At 38.0% G+C, this 20,150-nt stretch overlaps 1 protein-coding gene and 1 long non-coding RNA gene across 5 annotated transcripts in view; one reads left to right on the top strand and one right to left on the bottom strand.

Annotated features, from left to right (window-relative positions):
- Positions 1-8,784, bottom strand: part of UBA6 (ubiquitin like modifier activating enzyme 6) — an 81,024-nt gene extending 72,240 nt beyond the window's left edge. For 3 of the 4 annotated variants that reach the window (XM_086704914.1, XM_086704915.1, XM_086704916.1), the window contains exons 1-2: positions 8,641-8,784; positions 5,179-5,241 (exon numbers count right to left, since the gene is read on the bottom strand). In XM_086704914.1, the coding sequence (XP_086561040.1) occupies positions 5,179-5,241; positions 8,641-8,711 (134 nt within the window). In that variant the 5' untranslated portion in view covers positions 8,712-8,784. The remainder of the gene's footprint in view (positions 1-5,178; positions 5,242-8,640) is intronic. The other variant, XM_086704917.1, reaches the window with a different exon arrangement.
- A 33-nt stretch (positions 8,785-8,817) lies between these two features.
- LOC147581958 (uncharacterized) overlaps positions 8,818-20,150 on the top strand; it is an 18,247-nt gene continuing 6,914 nt past the window's right edge. The window contains exon 1 of the long non-coding RNA XR_015250425.1: positions 8,818-8,990. This is a non-coding gene — a long non-coding RNA (uncharacterized LOC147581958). The remainder of the gene's footprint in view (positions 8,991-20,150) is intronic.

Genomic DNA, 20,150 nt, shown 5'->3' with positions numbered 1-20,150 from the left:
ATGATACTATACATAGAAAACCCTAAAGACTTCACCAAAAAACTATTAGAACTGATAAATGAATTCTGTAAAATCTCAGAATACAAAATTGATATACAGAAATCTGTTGCATTTCTATATACCAATAATGAAGCACTAAAAAGAAAAATTAAGAAAAATAATCCCATTTATAACTGCACCAAAAATAATAAAATACCTAGGAATAAACTTAACCAGAGGTGAAAGAACCGTACTCTGACAAGTATAAAACACTGATGAAAGAAACTGAAATTAGTGAAAGACATCCCATAGTCCTGGATTGAAAGAACAAATACTGTTAAAATGTCTATACTCCCCAAAGCAATCTACAGATTTAGATTCCCTATCAAAATACCAACTGCATTTTTCACAGAACTAGAACAAACAATCCTAAAATTTGTATGGAACCACAAAAGACCCTGAAAAGCCAAAGCGATCCTGAAATAGGAAAAAAAATTCCAGACTTCCAAGTTGTTTTACAAAGCTGCAGTAATCAAACCGTATGGTACTGGCACAAAAACACACAGATCAAAGGAATAGAACAGAAAACCCAAAAGTAAACTCACAATTATTTTGTCAGTTAATCTTCAACAAAAGAGGGAAGAATATGCAATGGGAAAAAGACAGTCTCTTCAATAAAATGTGTTGAGAAAACTGGACAGCAACATGCAAAACAATGAAACTGGACCACTTTCTTATACCATATACAAAAATAAATTCAAAGTGGATTAAAGAACTAAATGTGAGAAGTGAAACTATAAAAATCCTAGAAGAGAGTATAGGCAGTAATGTTTCTGACATCAGTTGTAGGAACATTCTTCTAGATCTGTCTCCTGAGGCAAGGGAAATAAAAGCAAATATAAACTACTGGAACTACAACAAAATAAAAAGCTTTTGCACAGTGAAGGAAATAATCAACAAAACTAAAGAGCAACCTACTGGGTGGGACAAGATATTTGCAAATGACATATATGACAAAGGGCTAATATCTAAAATATATAAATAACTTATATAACCCAACACCCAAAAACAATCCAATTAAAAAATGGGCAGAGGACATTAACAGACATTTCTCCAAAGACAACACACAGATGGTTAACAGACACATGAAAAGATGCTCAACATCACTTATCATCAGCAAAATGCAAAGAAAACTATCAGGAATGCAAAGAAAACCACAATGAAATATCACCTCACACCTGTCAGAATAGCTAAAATCAAAAACCAAGAAATATCAAGTGTTGGTGAGGATGTGGAGAAAAAGAAACCCTGTGCACTGTTTGTGGGAATGCAAACTGGTGCAACTACTATGGAGAACAGTATGGAGGTTCCTCAAAAAAGTAAAAACAGAACTACTCTATGATCTGGTAATCACACTACCAGGTATTTACCCATAAAATACAAAAACACTAATTCAAAGGGATTCATGCACCTCTATGTTTCTTGCAGCATTATTTACAATAGCCAAATTATGGAAGCACCCCAAATGTCTATGGATAGATGAATGGATAAAGAAGATGTGGTACATAAATATAACGGGATATTACTCAACCGTGAAAAATGAAATCATGCCATTTCCTACAACATGGATGAAGCTAGAGAGTATATGTTAAGCAGAATAAGACAGAGAAGGACAAATACCATACGGTATCACTCATGTGGAATTTAAGAAACAAAACAATGGAGACTATGGAGAACAAACTGATGGTTACCAGAGGGGAGGTGGGATGGGGAGACGGGTGAAATAAGTGATAGGGATTAAAGAGTACACTTATCCTGATGAGCACTGAGAAATGAATAGAATTGTTGGATCACTATACTGTGTACCCGAAACTAATAATAACACTGTATGTTAACTATACTTGAATTTAAGTAAAAAACTTAATAAAAAAAAGAAATTAGAAAAAGAAAAGCAAATTAAAAGGTTTTTTTGTTGTTGTTTTAATGTTTATTTATTTTTGAGAGAGACAGAGACAGAATACAAGTGGGTTGGGGCAGAAAGAGAGGGAGCAATCCCTCTCTTTGTTCCAAATGGAGCAATCCGAAGCAGGCTCCATACAGAATCTGAAGCAGGCTCCAGGCTCCAAGCTGTCAGCACAGAGCCCAACACGGGGCTCGAACTCACGAGCTGTGAGATCATGACCTAAGCCGAATTCAAACGTCCAACCAACTGAGCCACCCAGGTGCCCCAAGAAAAGCAAATTAATATCAAAGTAAGCAGAAGAAAAATCCCAAAAAGAAATCACTGAGGTACAAAACAGAAAAAATAATATGGAAAATCAATTAAACTAAAAGCTGATTCTTTCAAAATTAAATAAAATCGATAAACTTCTAGCCAGAATGAACAGGGAAATAGAGAAGACAGAAAAATTATCAATAACAGAAATGGGTGAAGGAACATCATTTCAGATTCTACAGACATAAGAAAGGGTATTCAGGGGTGCTTGGGTGGCTCAATGGATTAGGCGTCTGACTTCAACTCAGGTCATGATCTTCCGGTTTGTGAGTTGAGCCCCGAGTTAGGCTCTGTGCTGATAGCTCAGAGCCTGGAGCCTGCTTCGGATTCTGTGTTTCCCTCTCTTTCTCTCTGCCCCTCCCCCACTCACACTCTGTCTCTCTCTCAAAAATAAACATTAAAAAATTTTTAAATAAAAAAAAAGGCATTCAGGGAAAATTACAAACAATTTTATGCAACTAAATTAAATCACTAAGTTACAAACATACTCTCCAAAAGAGACAAACTATTGAAGCTCAATCAAAAAGAAATGCAGTTGACCCTTAAGAAATGTAGGTTAGGGGCACTAACCTTCTGCACAGGCAAAGTTCTGTGTATAGGGGTGCCTGGGTGCCTCAGTCGGTTGAGAGTCCGACTTCAGCTCATGTCATGATCTCATGGTTTGTGAGTCCAAGCCCCGCATCAGGCTCTGTGCTGACAGCTCAGAGCCTGGAGCCTGCTTCTGATTCTGTGTCTCCCTCTCTCTCTCTGCCCCTCCCCCACTCACGCTCTGTCTCTCCCTGTCTCAGAAATAAATAAACATTAAAAATATATTTTTTTTAAATCTGTGTATAACTCTGGCTCAAAAAAACTTCAAGTAATAATAGCCTACTCTTAATTGGAAGCTTTACCAATAATGTTTTGTATGTTTAATGTATTATATGCTGTATTCTCAAAATGAAGTGAGGTACAGAAAATGTTATTAAGAAAATAAGGAAAATACATTTATGGTACTGTACTGTATTTGATACTGTAAATTATCATCAGCTGTTTACAAGATGAATCATCTGTCAGTATCTATATCAATATTGTCTATCATGATACAAAACACTGTAGATGTTATATGTATTACCAACACTATACATTAAAAATGAAAAAATGTAAAAAAGAATCCATATTTATTTATAGTTTTAACAATCCATGTACTGAAAACAAAGCAGCAGCAATAGGATTGTTTTGGTAGCCTAGGGTAACTGATTCAATCAGTTCTTCTTGGTAGCCTAGCTTATACACTAATGAATAAATCTTTACAAAATTTTTATGGCATACATACTACAGTCATGCACCTACACAGTAATGGAAACATTGTTACATTTTCTAAAAAAAACACTTACTGGTAATGAGAAGCTGATAAACAGTTTCTCCAATGATGAGAGAGGGGGGCATACTATACAAGTAATGCAATTCTTTGAAAGCAAAAACATATACAACAGTCAGAAAACACATTAATTTTACATTAAATATTCACTTCGTGCCTATGTAAGGATAGGCTATCCACTTCTATGAGTCTTGCAGATGATGTTCTACACAATGAGTACAATGAATACGAGACAAATGATAATGACAATGACACAAAAATGTCTCATACAGTTCTTGCTGTACAGTTACTCATTTTTCATATGAAGACACTCATATACAGCAAATCAATTTATTAACTATACAGGATGGTGATCATGTACTAGTCATTAAGTGGAAGCAGATCATAAGGGTCTTCATCATTGTCATCTTCACAATGAATATGAAGAAGGAGGAGGAGGAGGAAGAGGGGTGGTCTTGCTGTCTTAGGGTAGCAGAGGTGGAGGAGGGGAAAGAGCAGGCAAGAGATAAAACCACACTCAGTGTAACTTTATGGAAATACATCATGATTTGTCTGACTTTTTTGCTTTTTCATTTCTCTAAATATGTCTTTACATGGTACCAATCCTTCCACAATTTCCTTTAGCTTCAGTGCCCATATCATAGAAGGGTCCATTTCGTAAGTAAAAGAAGTCAAAAGCAGTCTTGAATAATCAGAACCTTTCTGCTCGATTGTCTAAGGTCAAATTTATTTTCTGTATGTGCTTCTTCTACATCTTCTTCCACATCAATCTGGCACTGTTCTGGAAGCACTCTCCTCCATTAAGTCATTTTCTGTTAATTCCTCTTGTGTGGTATCTATTAGCTCCTGAATTTCTCCAAAATCTGTACCTTGAAACCTATTACATCCCCCATCCTGTCCTTTTCAACCATTATCTAAAATCACATTTTTTAAAAAATATTTATTTTGAGAGAGAGAGAGTGTGCGTGCATACATGAGTTCGGAAAGGGGCAGAGAGAGAAAGAATCCCAAGCAGGCTCCGTGCTATCAGCAGAGTCCCACGTGGGGCTTGATCTCACAGACTATGAGATCATGACCCGAGCCGAAATCAAGAGTCAGACACTTAACCAACTGAGCCACCCAGGCGCCCCTCTTTTTTTTTTTTTTTAATTTTTATTTGTTTTTGAGAGGGAGACAGAGCGTGAGCAGGGGAGGGGCAGAGAGAGAGATGGAGACACAGAATCCGAAGCAGGTTCCAGGCTCTGAGCTGTCAGCACAGAGCCTGACGCCGGGCTCTAACTCACAGACCCCGAGATCATGTGAAGCTGGACTGATTGAACCACCCAAGCATACCCAAAATCATTCTAAGTCATATTACCTAAACCTAAAGGAACTGAGATTTAAATATTAATCAAGCTTTCAGACTACAGAAAAGAAAAATCAGACAAAACGCTAATTTTACCTTCAGAGGACTCTTGGGATATTTATAAAACTCTGCATAGGTCTAATGGTATTTTCAAATAGAGTATTCCATCACTTTAGAACAACAAATGAGGAAAATAAGTTTCAGTTTCCGTAAGGTTCTCACCTGTATAATGCATCATCAATCTCCACAGATTCTGCTGACATGATGGGCAAATTTGTATTGGTACTGAAAAAATAAAACACAACTTATAAGAGCAAGTTTCGGTATTTAATATTCACGCTCTGTAATCTAATATTCAATTATACATGGCAGTTACTAAAGAGGATTTTACAAACCAGATATATATTTTCCACTCCTTTATTTCCATTTAAAAAATAGGTGAAAATTAAATTCACTGAATGTCTATTCTGTGTGTATTGTAAAATTAAAGCCTATAGTTTTAATTCTCAGGTGTTATCAGATATTGTTTTACATATATTCTGATGAATCCGTATTTTCCGAAGTTTGTTGGGAGTGCCCCATATACCTTCTCTAATAAACACACTCTGTCTAGATAATCTTGTTCAATCCATATATGGAATTTACCAGATACTGAGGATATCTAAACTTATTTTTCCACGTTTGACATCTTTTCTGGCATCCAAATTGTCCACACCTGCTAGAACAATCTCTCTCTTCTGATGTTTAATCGGTTTCATGAACGTAATAAGCCTCAAACAGAATTCAATTTCCCTGTTTAATCTATTCCTCCCCAATCTCTGCCAACTCAATTTCTGGTATCACCATTTACTCATTTGCGCAGGCCCAGACTCTAGAGATCTTAACTTGTTCCCTCATTTCTCCATCTGCATGCTGGTACAATCTCAGGCCAAGCCATCATCGTATTTCATCTGAACTACTTCAAAAGCCTCCTAACTAGTCTCTCTAGTGCTACCATTGCCCTCCCCCTTCAGTTTATTCTCCATATAACAACCTAAATTTTTTAGAATGTAGTCAGACGTTACTCCTTGACTTAGAACTATTCTTAAGTAACTCTACTTTCTAAATAAAATTGAAACACATTACCATGGGCAAAAGGGTCTAGGTGTTCTGTCTCCCAATCATCTCTTCAATTACAACTCCCACTACTTTCCCACACTGGTCAACTTGCTATTCCTCCAAAGAGTCAAGCATGTTTTTATACTTCAGTGAAACTAAAAGTCACTAAAAAGTCACTTCAGTTTTTATACTTTTTTCCTCTGCTTGGAATGTTCCCCCTTTAGATCTCTGAATGGCTGACTCTTATCACGTAAGCCTCAACTAAAATATTGCCTCGCAAATATTACATAGACCAGTCCTGATCATCCTTTCAATGAAATGCCTCCCCTTCTCCTTAGGTCACTCCCTAACTCACTAACCTGCTGTATGTTCTTCAAATTACTAATTGTTTACTGTCTGCCTTCCCCAAGAGAATGTATGATCTGTTAAGAATTCACTAATGTATTCCAAATACCTAAAACTGTACCTGGCATTTAATAATAATTTAAGAGCACTGTGTCACACATGGTTTTAAGTGCTTTAGATGTACTCAGTTAACCCTTACAACAACTTTATAAGATAGGCACTATTACCATCTCCGTTGAACAGAGGAAAAAAAACTGAGGCTCACAGAAGTTTATTTAAATAACCCATCTGAGGTTCCAGAGCAGGTATATGGCAGAGCCAGAACCTGAACCTACGCAGTCTAGCTCTTGACCACCATGCTATACTGCCTACTGCATCTCAAAGTACGCACAAAGAAAGCACCCAAAATGTATCTGTTGAATGAATTTTAAAAATTAAAAAAAAAAAAGGGGGGTGCCTGCTTGGCTCAGTTGGTAGAGCATGCAACTCTTGATCTCAGGGTTGTGAGACCAGGCCCCACATTGGGTACAGACATTACTTAAGGAAATTAAAACACATTTTTTAAAACAAGCATACTAGCATGATAAGATATACTTATGCATCATTTACGACAGCTCATCCCAACTTTTTCACAGCATGGCATACAAAGAAAAATGAAAACAGGATGAACCCTGGGAAACAGGAATGGCTCCCAAGCAAAGGAAACCAGCCTGGGGCATTATGGCCTGAGCCACAGTGACAGCTAAGATCAATTATCATCTTGGCAAAAAGTAAATCCTTTCCAGGTTCTGGGAAACTCTATCAATTACAGGATTCTAAAAATCATGTGAAAACACAAAATTGAGGTTTTGGAATCCAAATTTCTAAGCCTGGTACTGATATACAGGCCAAAGGATTTGTATATAAAGTTAATCAAAATGTTATCATTTATCTTACCAAACACTGATTGGTATTATCAAAAGATACCAGCTCTAGCTAAGTTATACATGGATAACTATTAGAAATATTCCTAATTGCAATTATGAACACAAACCAGGAGACAGCTGTGTTTAAGAGATCACCTACCTAATAAAAACACACACATACAAAATATGTTCTTTTGGCAGAGTGATAAAATATGAAAATAAACAAAATTTCTCATTTCACAGTTTTCTTATCCCTAGCTGCCTTCCCTGCATGGAGGACAATGGTCTAGTGGGTAGAGCTCTTAAGTAAACATGAACTCCTTTCTAACCAGCTTTGTCACTTAATGATATATGACTAGCACTGATTTTTCAGAAAATTCTGCTTTACTGGTATGTTTCAAAAATCATTTTTGTAATAAGATCTATATGGCAATCAAAAAGCCTTTTAAATAAGGGGAGATTTTGTTTGTATTACATAATTTCCCTCAAGTAAATGTGGCAATGCTGGCAACTGCAGGTAGTATGGTACCGAAAACATCCCTTCAATCTGAACCGGCGAAAAAGCTACAGGTTTATGGTCAGGCTCCCATTAGCTCAAAATCATATATCCATCACTTCTCTCTTTGGAATACTGTATTCTGGTGGAGGGCAGTATATAACTAACGGTTTTATTAATTACGAGGTAACTGAAACAGGAACCATACGAACATTTCCCACAATTTTGCAGGAATGTTAGAGACGTGAAACAAACAAACACCAACTAGGGAATAAGTAACTCGTACGTTTTTCCCTGGATTTTTTTTTTTTTTTTTTAACTGTGGTGAACACAGGACTCCGGGTGTCCTGACTGGCACTGATTCATCATTACCAAGTTCCCTCTGGTAACAGTTTTCAAAGGAGGATCTCAGTGCGGGATCGCCCACAGTGGCGCTCTTAGCTTTCATTTCACCGAAAGGTGGGGGAAACGTGTTTGGCAGCAGGGCTGTGAAAGCTCACACCAAGCGACCCGGGCCAGAACTCTCGGCGGGGCCCTCTCCACTCCACTCCACCCCCGCCCCACGTCCGGTGCATGGGAGAATGGCAGACCCCGACTGGAACTGAGGGGCGAAAGGACCGAGAGTTGGCCTTTCTCCTCAGAGAAGCCGAGAGCCGCCGAGGTCTAAACCCAAGGCGCCACACCCACCCAGCGCGCTCCCCTCGTCTCCCAGGGCCGGTTCTGCCCGGCTCCGCGGCCTCGCGCGCGCTCCCTGGCCGCCCGAGCGGGAGCAGCAGAAAGCCGGCGCCCGGGTCCCGCCTGCCACCCCTCGATGCTTCGCGCTCACACTCATCTTCTTACCTGCCGGCCACCCAGGAAGAGCAGGACGCCTCTTCCTCCCGAGCTGCGACTACCGGCTCGGATGCCTCCATCTCCTCCAAGAGTCGCCGCCGCCGCTGGCTACGGGTAGGCAGGGAAGGGGGCGGGACCGCGAGGTCAAGGGGCGGACGGTGACATCACCGGAGGGGGCGGGGCCGGAGAGCGTGCCGCCGAGCTGAGCCTTCCCGTCAACCCCAGGGACGTCCTGGTTTCCGGTTTGGGTGTGGCCGCCAGGAAGAGGATAGGCCTTGCCGCAGGTGGGTGTAGTGAAAGGCTCCGCTGCGACTGAGGATTCTGCAGTTCCAAATGAGCTGAAACACTGAAGTTATGAGGTAACCTTGGCTCTGTAGCAAGGCACAGAGATAACAGTGGCTAGCGAAGTGATAGCTTTAAAAGATTGAAAGTTTGTAGTAAGTAGTTCCAGATTTTCAGGATTTCTGGAATTCCATTTTAAGACATTATACTTTTAACAAATAATTTTGAGCTTCTGCTACAAGCCAGGCACGTTAACTGATTTAATGGAGTCGTGATTTTAAGAGCAATGAATGACATGGTCATCCAGTTTGCCTCCGCTTTATGAGTGAGGAAAAGGAAATTGCAGACGGCATGAGTGACTTGGTCAAGGTCACAGACTGTCAAGATAAAGTACTAGAACACATGTCTAAGTACTTCTAATCCTTTTTCATTTGGTTCCCCTTTCACCTTTCTTAGAAAACAAAAATTAGTAGGACTCAGCATTAGGTAGGATTTGTCTTTCATTGTAAATAAACGGAATATTTGAAGAAGTAGCTAGAGGATTTTAAAAGTTAACATATACTTTGACTTTATATCATTTTCTGTGATGTATGATACTTTTACTTAATTAGAATTTCTTCCTCTCTAGTGTGGACAGAGGATTCAGGCAAAACTGCATTATCCTTTGTGCCTCTTTAGTCTCATTTCAAAATTTAACATTTCCAAATACCTGGAACTTCATACTACTGACCTATGGCATCATTCAAGTTTCTTAATCCAGTTGTGTACCTTTTCTACACAATCATTAAAAGGAACTTGGTCTACCTCTCATTCTTTCAAGGTTCTACTCTAGTAACTAAGTTTAGTAGTATGTTTATGGTAAATTGTTATACAGAAAAAGAAAATGAATAGCCTGAATTTCATCTGCAATCCACATTTCTTTACATTTTAATATCCCTTAAGTTGGAATGTTGGAAGTCAAATAGCTATGTCCTGGTTAAGGAGATTATAGGGAATGCATTACACTGCTTTCTGGCTCTCCTGAAAACAATGGGCTAGTATCTAGTTAATGTGTATTTAGGGGTTGGGTCCTGCCTGTGCTCAAGAATTCCTTAGACAATGTTAGCTATGGAATATCTTGTCTTGTTCTCCACCTGTTTTCAGCATCTGCTCTTCTGTAGTCTTGGGAATGCCTTGTGGTTTTTGTTTTTGTTTTTGTTTTGCATGCTTTCTATATGTTCTAACTGGCAGGTAGCCACTGACATATTGCACAATGTTTTCTTTATAATGTATGCCTAATAAATACAGGAGCTTGAGAGCAGCTTGGGGAGTCTTTCCTTAGCCTCCCTCTCACCTCTCTTGAATTGCTTGGCGTCTTGAGTAAACGTTTCTGCCACCCTTGGCATTGCTGGACAAAGCCAAAAGCTGAACCCATAGTGGAATGTAATTTTTCCTTTTTCATCAATACAGAAAATAATGGTAAATTTGAGATTATCTTAGATATGGTGAAATACAGTGTGAATTGTTTCAAATATATAGCAAATACCCCTATTTAACAGAATTTAATATATTGTTACATTTGCAAAATAGGAGAAAACTGGAAAATCACTAGACTTTTGACATTGAAACTTTTTTGCCAAAAGTAAAGTGGAACAATATATTTAGGATGCTCAAGGGTAAAATATGGACTAAAGATGTTATATCCAGCAAAAGCAAGTCTCACGTACAAAGTGTATAAACTAATATCAACACTTGATATTGTATCAATATTTGATGAGACTATCGTTGTCATGAACGCTTCCTGAAGAATTACTAGAGAATGAGCATCAGACAACCAAAATGAGTAGGGAAACATCAACCTAAGGATTGGCTCACGTTCTTCACAGGAAATCATAATCTGTTATATGCCTTAGCTTTTGTGTTCCTTCTAGTTTATTCTTTTTTTTCTTTTATAATGTTGATACAATATTACTGACTATACTCATTATGCTGTACTGTTCATCTCTGTGACATATTTATTTTATAACTGGAAGTTTGTACCTCTTAATTCCCTTCACCCATTCTATGCATCCCACTTACCCCACTTCCTGTTTTTTCTTTATTATTAATTCTCCTGAGGTCTGGCACCCCATTTGTGAGTTTTTCTCCATTTTTGTTGAGGTAATTGACAAAACTGTAAGATACTTAAAGTGTACAATGTGATGATTTTATATTAATAAAAATTGTGAACGGATGCCTGCCATGGAGTTGAGTTTTTCTAATTCTGAATCATATTGTTCTTTCCTACTTTGTATCTTTTTTGTTTAGTTAGCTTAAAAATAGTAACTTACAGGGGCACCTACAGGTCATGATCTCAAGGTCACAATCCCAGGGTTGTGAGATGGAGCCCCATAGGGGCTCTGTGCTGGGCATGGAACCTGCTTGGGTATTCTCCCTCTCCCTCACCTCCCCCTCAAAAAAATTAAAAATAGTAACTTACAAGTTCTGATCTATTTTTGTGGTACATCTTTCAGATATGTTTTCATTATATATAATGATGATGTTATGCTCCTTATTCTCTTTTTAAATAATAGTTTTATATAGTATTTGAACTTGATACTTTTTTGTTGTTGATTTTTATGTGAAATTATTATCCTGAACTTTTAGTATGAGGCAGGCTTCCTCGTCCAAGAAGCCTAAATCCATCAGTAAAAAAAAAAAAAACCCTGTATTTCAAGAAAGTCAGTTTTTTGGTTCATTGCAAGGAAGGAGTCCACATTCCAGAACTATGGGATGCCTCACCAAACAAAGGAGAATATATATTTATTATAGGAATTTGGGGAAGTGTGGAGTTTAGGAGAAATTAAAGAAGTATTTTGTAGGCTCAAAAGAAAGTGAGGCTGTTTGTAAAGGTGTCTAAATTAGGTCTGGACTCCATCATAGATTCCAGGTTCTATTTTCTTGAAAATTGCAGCTAACATAGATGTGTCATGTATCCACATAACTGTTTTCTGAAGTTCTGTCCTAGGGTTGAAAGTAGAGCATGCTTCTCTGTTAAGTGATTTAGATCATCACCAAGAGTAGGATATTTTAATCTTAATGAATTGATTTCAAAGAACAAGGTTTTTGACACTCTGATTTTAGAGAAAAGGATTCTTTGTGAGTAAAAAATGTGGCATTAACTAAAGTTGGAAATTTTTGTGACACTTTGCAGCATGTTTTTGAGAAAAGTATTATCTTCTGTTAATTTTACAGCTTACTTTATTTGTGTCTATTATCTATATCTGATGAATAGCAAGGCAGATTTTTACTTTCTTAGTCCAAGTTTATCTTTTCTTTCTCACAGCTTTCAGTAAAACTTTTCTAACTTCAAAGAGCTCTCTTTTCTGTGAAATGTTAAAAAAAAATATGGTGGTTTCAGTTCTGTGATTTCCTGGCTCACTTCCCTTCTCAACTTTGATCTATCAAAGACCCACTGTCTCTTTCCTTTATTTCTGTTGTTCATGTGGCACATATATATTATGTATGAATGCATAGTTATATTCCAAAGGTGTAGCACAATAATTTTATTTTAAATATTTATTTTGGTGTAATATTAGAAATTTAAAATTAGAAAAGTTGCAAAGGTAAGACAGAGAATTTTTGTGTACACTTTACTCAGCTTCCCCTAAAGATAACATCCTCCATAACCGTGATACATTTGTCAAAGAAATTAATATTGGTACAATACTATTATATAACTATATATTTTGATTTCACCAGTTTTTCACAAATGTCACTTTTTTTCAGTTCTGGATCCAATCCATGATACAACAATGCGTTTAAAAGCTCCCCATCTTGATCATTATATAGGTGTACATTGTAATGAATATCTTCCTGAAAACTTAATGCCAATTGGCTTTCTGTAAATCAAATAGTTCACATCATAAATGGTAAAGATAACATCTATGTTGTGTTTTATAATTACAGAGCTTATTTACATGCACTTTTTCACCTTATGGTCCTAAGTTATTGAATATTAGCAAAGGAAAGATACTTAATAGTCATATACATGCACAGCCTTATAGTTTTTCCAAGGATGACTCAAAATGGTTAAATGTCTTGAATCAATTCACATCATTGGAGGTGAAGGGTCAAGACTAGAACCTAATTTTATTTCTCATTTAGTATTTTCCTAATATATTATGCCAAGATTCCCAAAATTGGAACAGTTGTTTCATGATTATCAGAAAGAATAGGAAGTACTCAGTCCCTGGATCAGGTCTCCATGAACATAGATGGAAAGCAGCCAACCTCCTGAATTCTGAGGCAAGCTTCTTTGCCCAAAGGTGTTGCAGTAACATTTGAACTGGCTCAAAGGTAACTATACAGAAGAACCCAGAGGAATTCCTTTGTGAAGGAAATAAGCCTTTTCAAGATGTGAATAATTCTCTTAAATGCTCTATGAGTTAGGATATGTGCATATCATGTTTTCCTGAAATATTTCAAAAATACTGCCTACAGAGCAGTAGACAAATCATAGATTAACAGCTGAAATATAATTTTGCAAGACTCTTTTCTTGTTTGATTTAACTACTTATGCAATAGTGACTGGAAATAAAATGTAATAAGTGATGATCCTAAGTTTAACCTTCTGCTATTATTGATAGAAAACAGATGACAAACCTAAAAATCCCTAAGTGGGTCTCCACATCCTTGTGGCTTTCTAGACAATATACTGTAAACACATCAGGTTCCGTCCAAATTGGAGGATAAAGGCACCTCCATAAAAAGCCCTTTTGTGAAAGAAGACATTCAGAGCCCTATTCCAGAGATCCAAATTCAACCACAGTCACTGTTCACCATCAGACACAGTTGCTTCCTGAACTATGTTGTCACATTTGCACCTTTTCTTCTTGACTGAAACATTGCCAGATCCTCCTTCTCATCTTTGACTTGTTTTCCATCTTTGATTTGATAGCTAGAAACTTTAGCCCTGCAGCTATCAAACTTCACACACATCAGAATTACCTGACTTGCTAATTAAGGCACAGATTGTTGGACCCCACAATTTCTGCTTCGGTATGCCTGGGCAGGGCCTGAGAATTTACATTTCTAACAAGTTCCCTGATGATGTGTGTGCTGCCAGACCTATGACCACATTTTGCACTGCTCTACCCTGCTTCCTCTAACTCCTGCTTTCCACATGTGTGTGTAGGCAAACACACACACACACACACACACACACACACACACACACCCTTACAAGGTAGGGAAGATAGACAAACCAAGAATCCCTAGTTCTGAGTCCATATATATATTAGGTAGAAGAGAAGGAACACAAAATGAAACTGAGAAAGAACAGTGAATAAGATAGGAAGAAAACCAGGGAGGCATGGTTTCAGAGAACTAAGAAGAGTGTCTCAGCTAGGAAGTTAATAGGTGTAGGATTTCATCACTGTCCACTTCCACTCAAGATGTTGGGCTTTCTCCTCAAGTTCTTAAAAAATTACCCCTTTTCCCTTTCAAGGGAATTAAAAATGTACTAGACTGATGAAAAGTGGAATTTCCACACAGAATCGTTATTCAGATGGGGGCTCAGCACTGCTTTAGTACAGTGACTATTTTCTTTTTTATTATGATGATTATTATTTTTTAATTTACATCCAAGTTAGTTAGCATACAGTGCAATAATGATTTCAGGAGTAGAATCCAATGATTCATCCTCTACGTATAACACCCAGTGTTCATCCCAACAAGTATCCTCCTTAATGCTCCTTGCCCATTTAGCACATCCCCCCTACCCACAACCCCAGCCAGTGCCCTCACTTTTCTCTATACTTAAGAGTCTTTTATGTTTTGACCCCTCTCTGCTTTTATATATTTTTTTCTTCCCTTCCCTTATGTTCATCAGTTTTGTATCTTAAATTCCACATATAAGTGAAATCATATGATATTTGTCTTTCTCTGACTGACTTATTTTGTTTAGCATAATACCCTTTAGTTTCATCCACGTTGTTGCAGATGTCAAGATTTCATTCTTTTTGATTGCTGAGTAATACTCCATTGTGTGTGTGTGTGTGTGTGTGTGTGTGTGTGTGTGTGTGTGTGTACACACACACACACACACACACACACACACACACACACACCACATCTTCTTTATCCATTCATCTGTCAATGAATATTTGGGCTCTTTCCATATCTTGGCTATTGTCAATAGTACTGCTATAAACATTGGGGTGCATGTGCCCCTTCAAAACAGCACACCTGCATCCTTTGGTTAAATACCTAGTAGTGCAATTGCTGGGTCACAAATAGAACACTATTTGTTCTTCCAATCCATGAGCATAGAATATTTTTCCATTTTTTGTGTCTTTAACTTCTTTCATAAGCTTTCTGTAGTTTTCAGTGTATAGATTTTTCACCTCTTTGGTTAGGTTTAGTCCTAAGTATTTTTGTTTTTTGGTGCAATTATAATGGGATGGATTCCTTGATTTCTCTTTCTGCTGCTTCATTATTGGTGTATAGGAATGCAACCGATTTCTGTGCATTGATTTTAGATCCTGTGACTAGGATAAATTCATGGATCAGTTCTAGCAGTTTTTTGGTGGAATCTTTTGGGTTTTCCATATAGAGTATCTTGTCATCCATGAAGAGTGAGTTTGACTTCCTCCTTGCCGATTTGGATGCCTTCTATTCCTTTGTGTTGTCTGATTGCTGAGGCTAGGAATTCCAATACTATGTTGAATAACAGTGGCAAGAGTGGACATCACAGTTGTGTTCCTGACTTTAGGGGGGAATCTCACAGTTTTTTCCCATTGAGGATGATATTAGCAGTGGGTCTTTCATATATGGCTTTTATGATCTTGAGGTATGATCCTTCTATCTCTACTTTCCTGAGGTTTTTTTTTTATCAAGGAAGGATGCTGTATTTTGTCAAATGTTTTCTCTGCATCTATTGAGAGGATCATGTGGTTCTTGTCCTTTCTTTTATTATCACATTGATTGATTTGTGGATATTGAACCAGCCCTGCATCTAAGGTATAAATCCCAGTTGATCATGGTGAATAACTTTTTAAAAGTTTTTTTTAACATTTTTATTTATTTTTGAGAGGCAGAGAGAGACAGAGCATGAGTGGAGGAGGGGCAGAGAGAGAGGGAGACACAGAACCCAAGGCAGGCTCCAGGCTCTGCACGGTCAGCACAGAGCCTGACGTGGAGCTCAAAGCCACCAACCGCAAGATTATGACCTGAGCTGAAGTCAGACACTTACCTGACTGAGCTGCCCAGGCTCCCCATAGTGAATAATTCTTTTAATGTATTGTTGCCTCCAGTTGGCTAGTATCTTGTTGAGAATTTTTGAATCCATGTTCATAGGGAAATTAGTCTGTAGTTTTCCTTTTTAGTGTGGTCCTTGTCTGGTATTGGAATCAAGATAATGCTGGCTTCATAGAATAAGTTTGGAAGTTTTCCTTCCATTTCTATTTTTTGGAACATCTTTAAAAGAATAGGTGTTAACTCTTCTTTAAACGTTTGGTAGAATTCCCCTGAAAAGCCATCCAGCCCTGGACTCTTGTTTGTTGGGAGATTTTTGATTACTAATTCAATTTCTTTACTAATTATGGGTCTGTTCAAATTTTCTATTTCTTCCTGTTTCAATTTGGTAGTTTATATGTTTCTGGGAATTTGTCCATTTCTTCCAGATTGCCTGATTTGTTGGCGTATAATTGCTCATAATATTCTCTTATTATTGTTTGTATTTCTGCAGTATTGATTGTGATCTCTCCCTTTCATTCTTGATTTTATTTATTTGGGTCCTTTCTTTATTCTTTCTGATCAAACTGGCGAGGGGCTTATCAATTTTGTTAATTCTTTCAAAGAACCAGCTCCTGGTTTCGTTGATGTGTTCTACTGTTTTTTTGATTTCGCTAGCATTGATTTCTGCTCTAATCTTTATAATTTCCCATCTTCTGCTGGTTTTATCTTCCCTTCCTCATCTCTTCTAAAATCTTTATTTTAAAATCTAGATTGTCTTATAGAAGCATGGCTACCCCAGCTTTCTTTTGGCTACCATTAGCATGATAGATGGTTCTCCATCCCCTTACTTTCAATCTGAGGATGTCTTTGGGTCTCAAATGGGTCTTTTGTAAATAGCATATAGATTGATCTTGGGTTTTTTTTGTTTGTTTGTTTGTTTTGTTTTGTTTTTAATCCAATCTGATACCCTATGTCTTTTGATTGAGCATTTAGTCCATTGACATTTAGAGTGAGTACTGGATGATATATTGTGTTGCCTGTAGAGTTGGAGTTCCTTGCAGTCTTCTCTGGCCCTTCCTAGTCTTTGTTGCTTTTGGTGTTTTTTGCTTTTTTTTTTTTTTTTTTTCATCTTTTCTCCCCTCAGAAAGTCCCCCTTAAATTTCTTGCAGGGATTTTTCAGTGGTCATGAACTCCTTTAGTTTTTGTTTGTCTGGGAAGCTCTTTATCTCTCTTATTTTGAATGACAGCGTTACTGGATAAAGAATTTTTGGCTGCATGTTTTTCTGATTCAGCATGTTGAATATATCCTGCCACTCCTTTCTGGCCTGCCAAGTTTCTGTGAATAGGTCTCCTGCAAACCTGATCTGTGTTCCTTATAGGTTAAGGAATTTGCTGCTCTCATAATTCTTTCCTTATCCGTGTATTTTGTGAATTTGACTATGATATGCCTTGTTGATGGTCAGTTTTTGTTGAATCTAATGGGAGTTCTCTGTGCTTCTTGGATTTTGATGTATGTGTCTTTCCCCAGGTTAGGAAAGTTTTACAATATGATTTGCTTACATAAACCTTCTACCCCTTTTCTCTCTCTTCATGTTCTGGGACCCCTATGATTTAGATATTATTCCTTTTTAGTGAGTCACTAAGTTCTCTAATTCTTATATCATGGTCTTTTGCCTTAGATTCTCTCTTTTTTTCTGATTCATTTTTCTCGTAAGTTTGTCCTCTATATCACTGATTCACTACTCTGTTTCATCCATTCTTGCTGCACTGGTATCCATTCAAGGTTGCCTCTCAGTTATAGCACTTTTAATTTCTTCCTGACTAGATTTTACTTCTTTTATCTCTGCAGAAAGGGAATCTATGCTTTTTTCAACCCCAGCTAGTATTCTTACTATGATTCTAAATTCTAGTCCAGACATCTTGCTTATATCTGTTCCTGTTCTTTCTCTTGGGGTGAATTCCTTCATTCAGGGATTATGGTAAATCACAACACAAAACTGGCATCAGGTTTCACTGCACCCTAGCGTCTTTGTTCCAATACCAGCAAACGTGAATATGTGCTCGGAACTTTGCCTGTGATGTGGCTGTACAGCCTCTACCAAATGCTTCTCTAGCAGGGGAACGGCTTCTTCCTGTGTGGCCTGTGGACCCCTCGATGTTGCTGCCTGTTCCTGGGGATTCACCCTTCCCACCATAGCACACCAGGTATTAAGCTGTGGACTCAATACTGATTGCTCTCTCCTCTTTATAGCGTCCAAATGGTATTGAAACCCTCTCCTTTCTCCTTTCTCCCTTTCTTCACTTGTGGGTGTTTCCACTCTTTCCCTTTCTCTTCAGCTACTTTCAGGGGGAATGTTTTTCCTGTACTCTCCCCGCTTTCTGTGACCTCTCTCCATAAAAACAGCTCCCTACCCTCTGTGGCTTCTCTCTCCTCCAGTTCACCTCTCTGTGCCATGTACCTGTCGAGTTCACTTGTGGTTCAAGTTGTACAGACTGTTGTGTTAATCCTCAGATCACTTTTCTAGGTGTGCAAAATGGTTGGTGCCAATCTAGTTGCGTTTCAGGAATGAGCGAAGCAGAGAACTTCCATGCCGCTCTGCCATCTTGGCCCCTCCAGTGACAGTTTTCATGAATGATCAAGGGATGATGTGCAGCTATCAGAAAATGAAAGGACATCACTTGATAATGATAAGAAAAATGGGGGTGCCTGGGAGGCTCAATCGGTTGAGTGTTTGACTTTGGCTGCAGTCATGATCTCATGGTTTGTGCATTTGAGCCTTGTGTTGGGCTCTGTGCTGACAGCTTGAAGCCTAGAGTCTGCTTCAGATTCTCTGTCTCCCTCTCTCTTTGCCCCTCTCCAATTCTGTCTCTCTCTTTCTCAAAAATAAATAAATATTAGAAAAGTGATAAGAAAAACATCCAGGGCCTGAGGAGGGAACAGAATAAGTAAGAAATTTGGAGCTAAGTTTTATTAGTTTTATGGGAAATATGCTTCAGATTGCCACATACTTAGTTATTAATTTATTTGACAATTATTTTCTGGATCTGAAGTATTTTCTGAATTTGAAAACTTTCTGAAAATTTCTTACCCAATGAAATGAATTATAAAAACAAATAAAAAATAGGGACCAAGAGTTCCCAAGAAAGTAAATAATTGGGCGGAAGCCACCCTGTACTTCTATTGAAGATTCCAACTAGTAGAGTTTAAAATGTTTGGATTTAGATTGTGAAAAACAATAAAATCTGTTCTTTCTCCTTAGGGCTACAGTTACTATGCAATTACTATGCTCCAATAGCTGTATTTAGTCTTTAATGCTTTGTATTAAATTATGTGATATTTAAATTTTATTGTATATATAGTTTCAGTTTTATTTTACTAGTGGAATTTACTGCTGTTTTCTGACCTCCACATTTCCCTTCTACTCTCAGGAGAGAGACAGGAGATAGAGAGGCAGAGAGAGAATGAACTTCATTCTTTATTTTTGTTATCAGGTAGCTAAACATTCGGAGAAATGAGCCCTGCTGCCCTAAAATGAAACATACCCTTAAGGTGTTTAAGGTAATCCCCTCTCCTTTGCTCATGGTTGGGTTAGAACTGGTCATGTGTTACAGTTCTAGCCAATTTAAACAAAACTTTTTTTAATGTTTATTCATTTTTGAAAGACAGAGAGAGATAGAGCACAAGCAGGGGTGGGGCGGAGAGAGAGGGGGACACAGAATCTGAAGCAGGCTCCAGGTTCTGAGCTGTCAGCACAGAGCCCGACACGGGGCTCAAACTCACGAACCGCGAGATCATGACCTGAGCCGGAGTCAGACATTCAACCGACTAAGCCACCCAGGTGCGCTACAGTTCTAGCCAATTTAACAAGAAGTTGCTGAAAGTTCTGGGAAGGAAAGATGCTCGGTGAGAAGCCATGCTTTCTTTCTGACTTGGAGGCTTAGAATGGTGACAACTAACTTCTAATCATGAAAGTAAAGCCTAGTGGAAGCAGAGAAAATAACTCAAAGCTCTGAATTCACCAATTCTACATGCTTACCTG

This window comes from Puma concolor, chromosome B1 (genome assembly GCF_028749965.1).
Source record: "Puma concolor isolate L17-30 chromosome B1, mPumCon1.1.hap2, whole genome shotgun sequence".
NCBI lineage: Eukaryota > Metazoa > Chordata > Mammalia > Carnivora > Felidae > Puma > Puma concolor.
The sequence above is the reverse complement of the archived record's forward strand: the minus strand, read 5'-3'. Positions and strand labels throughout refer to the sequence as shown.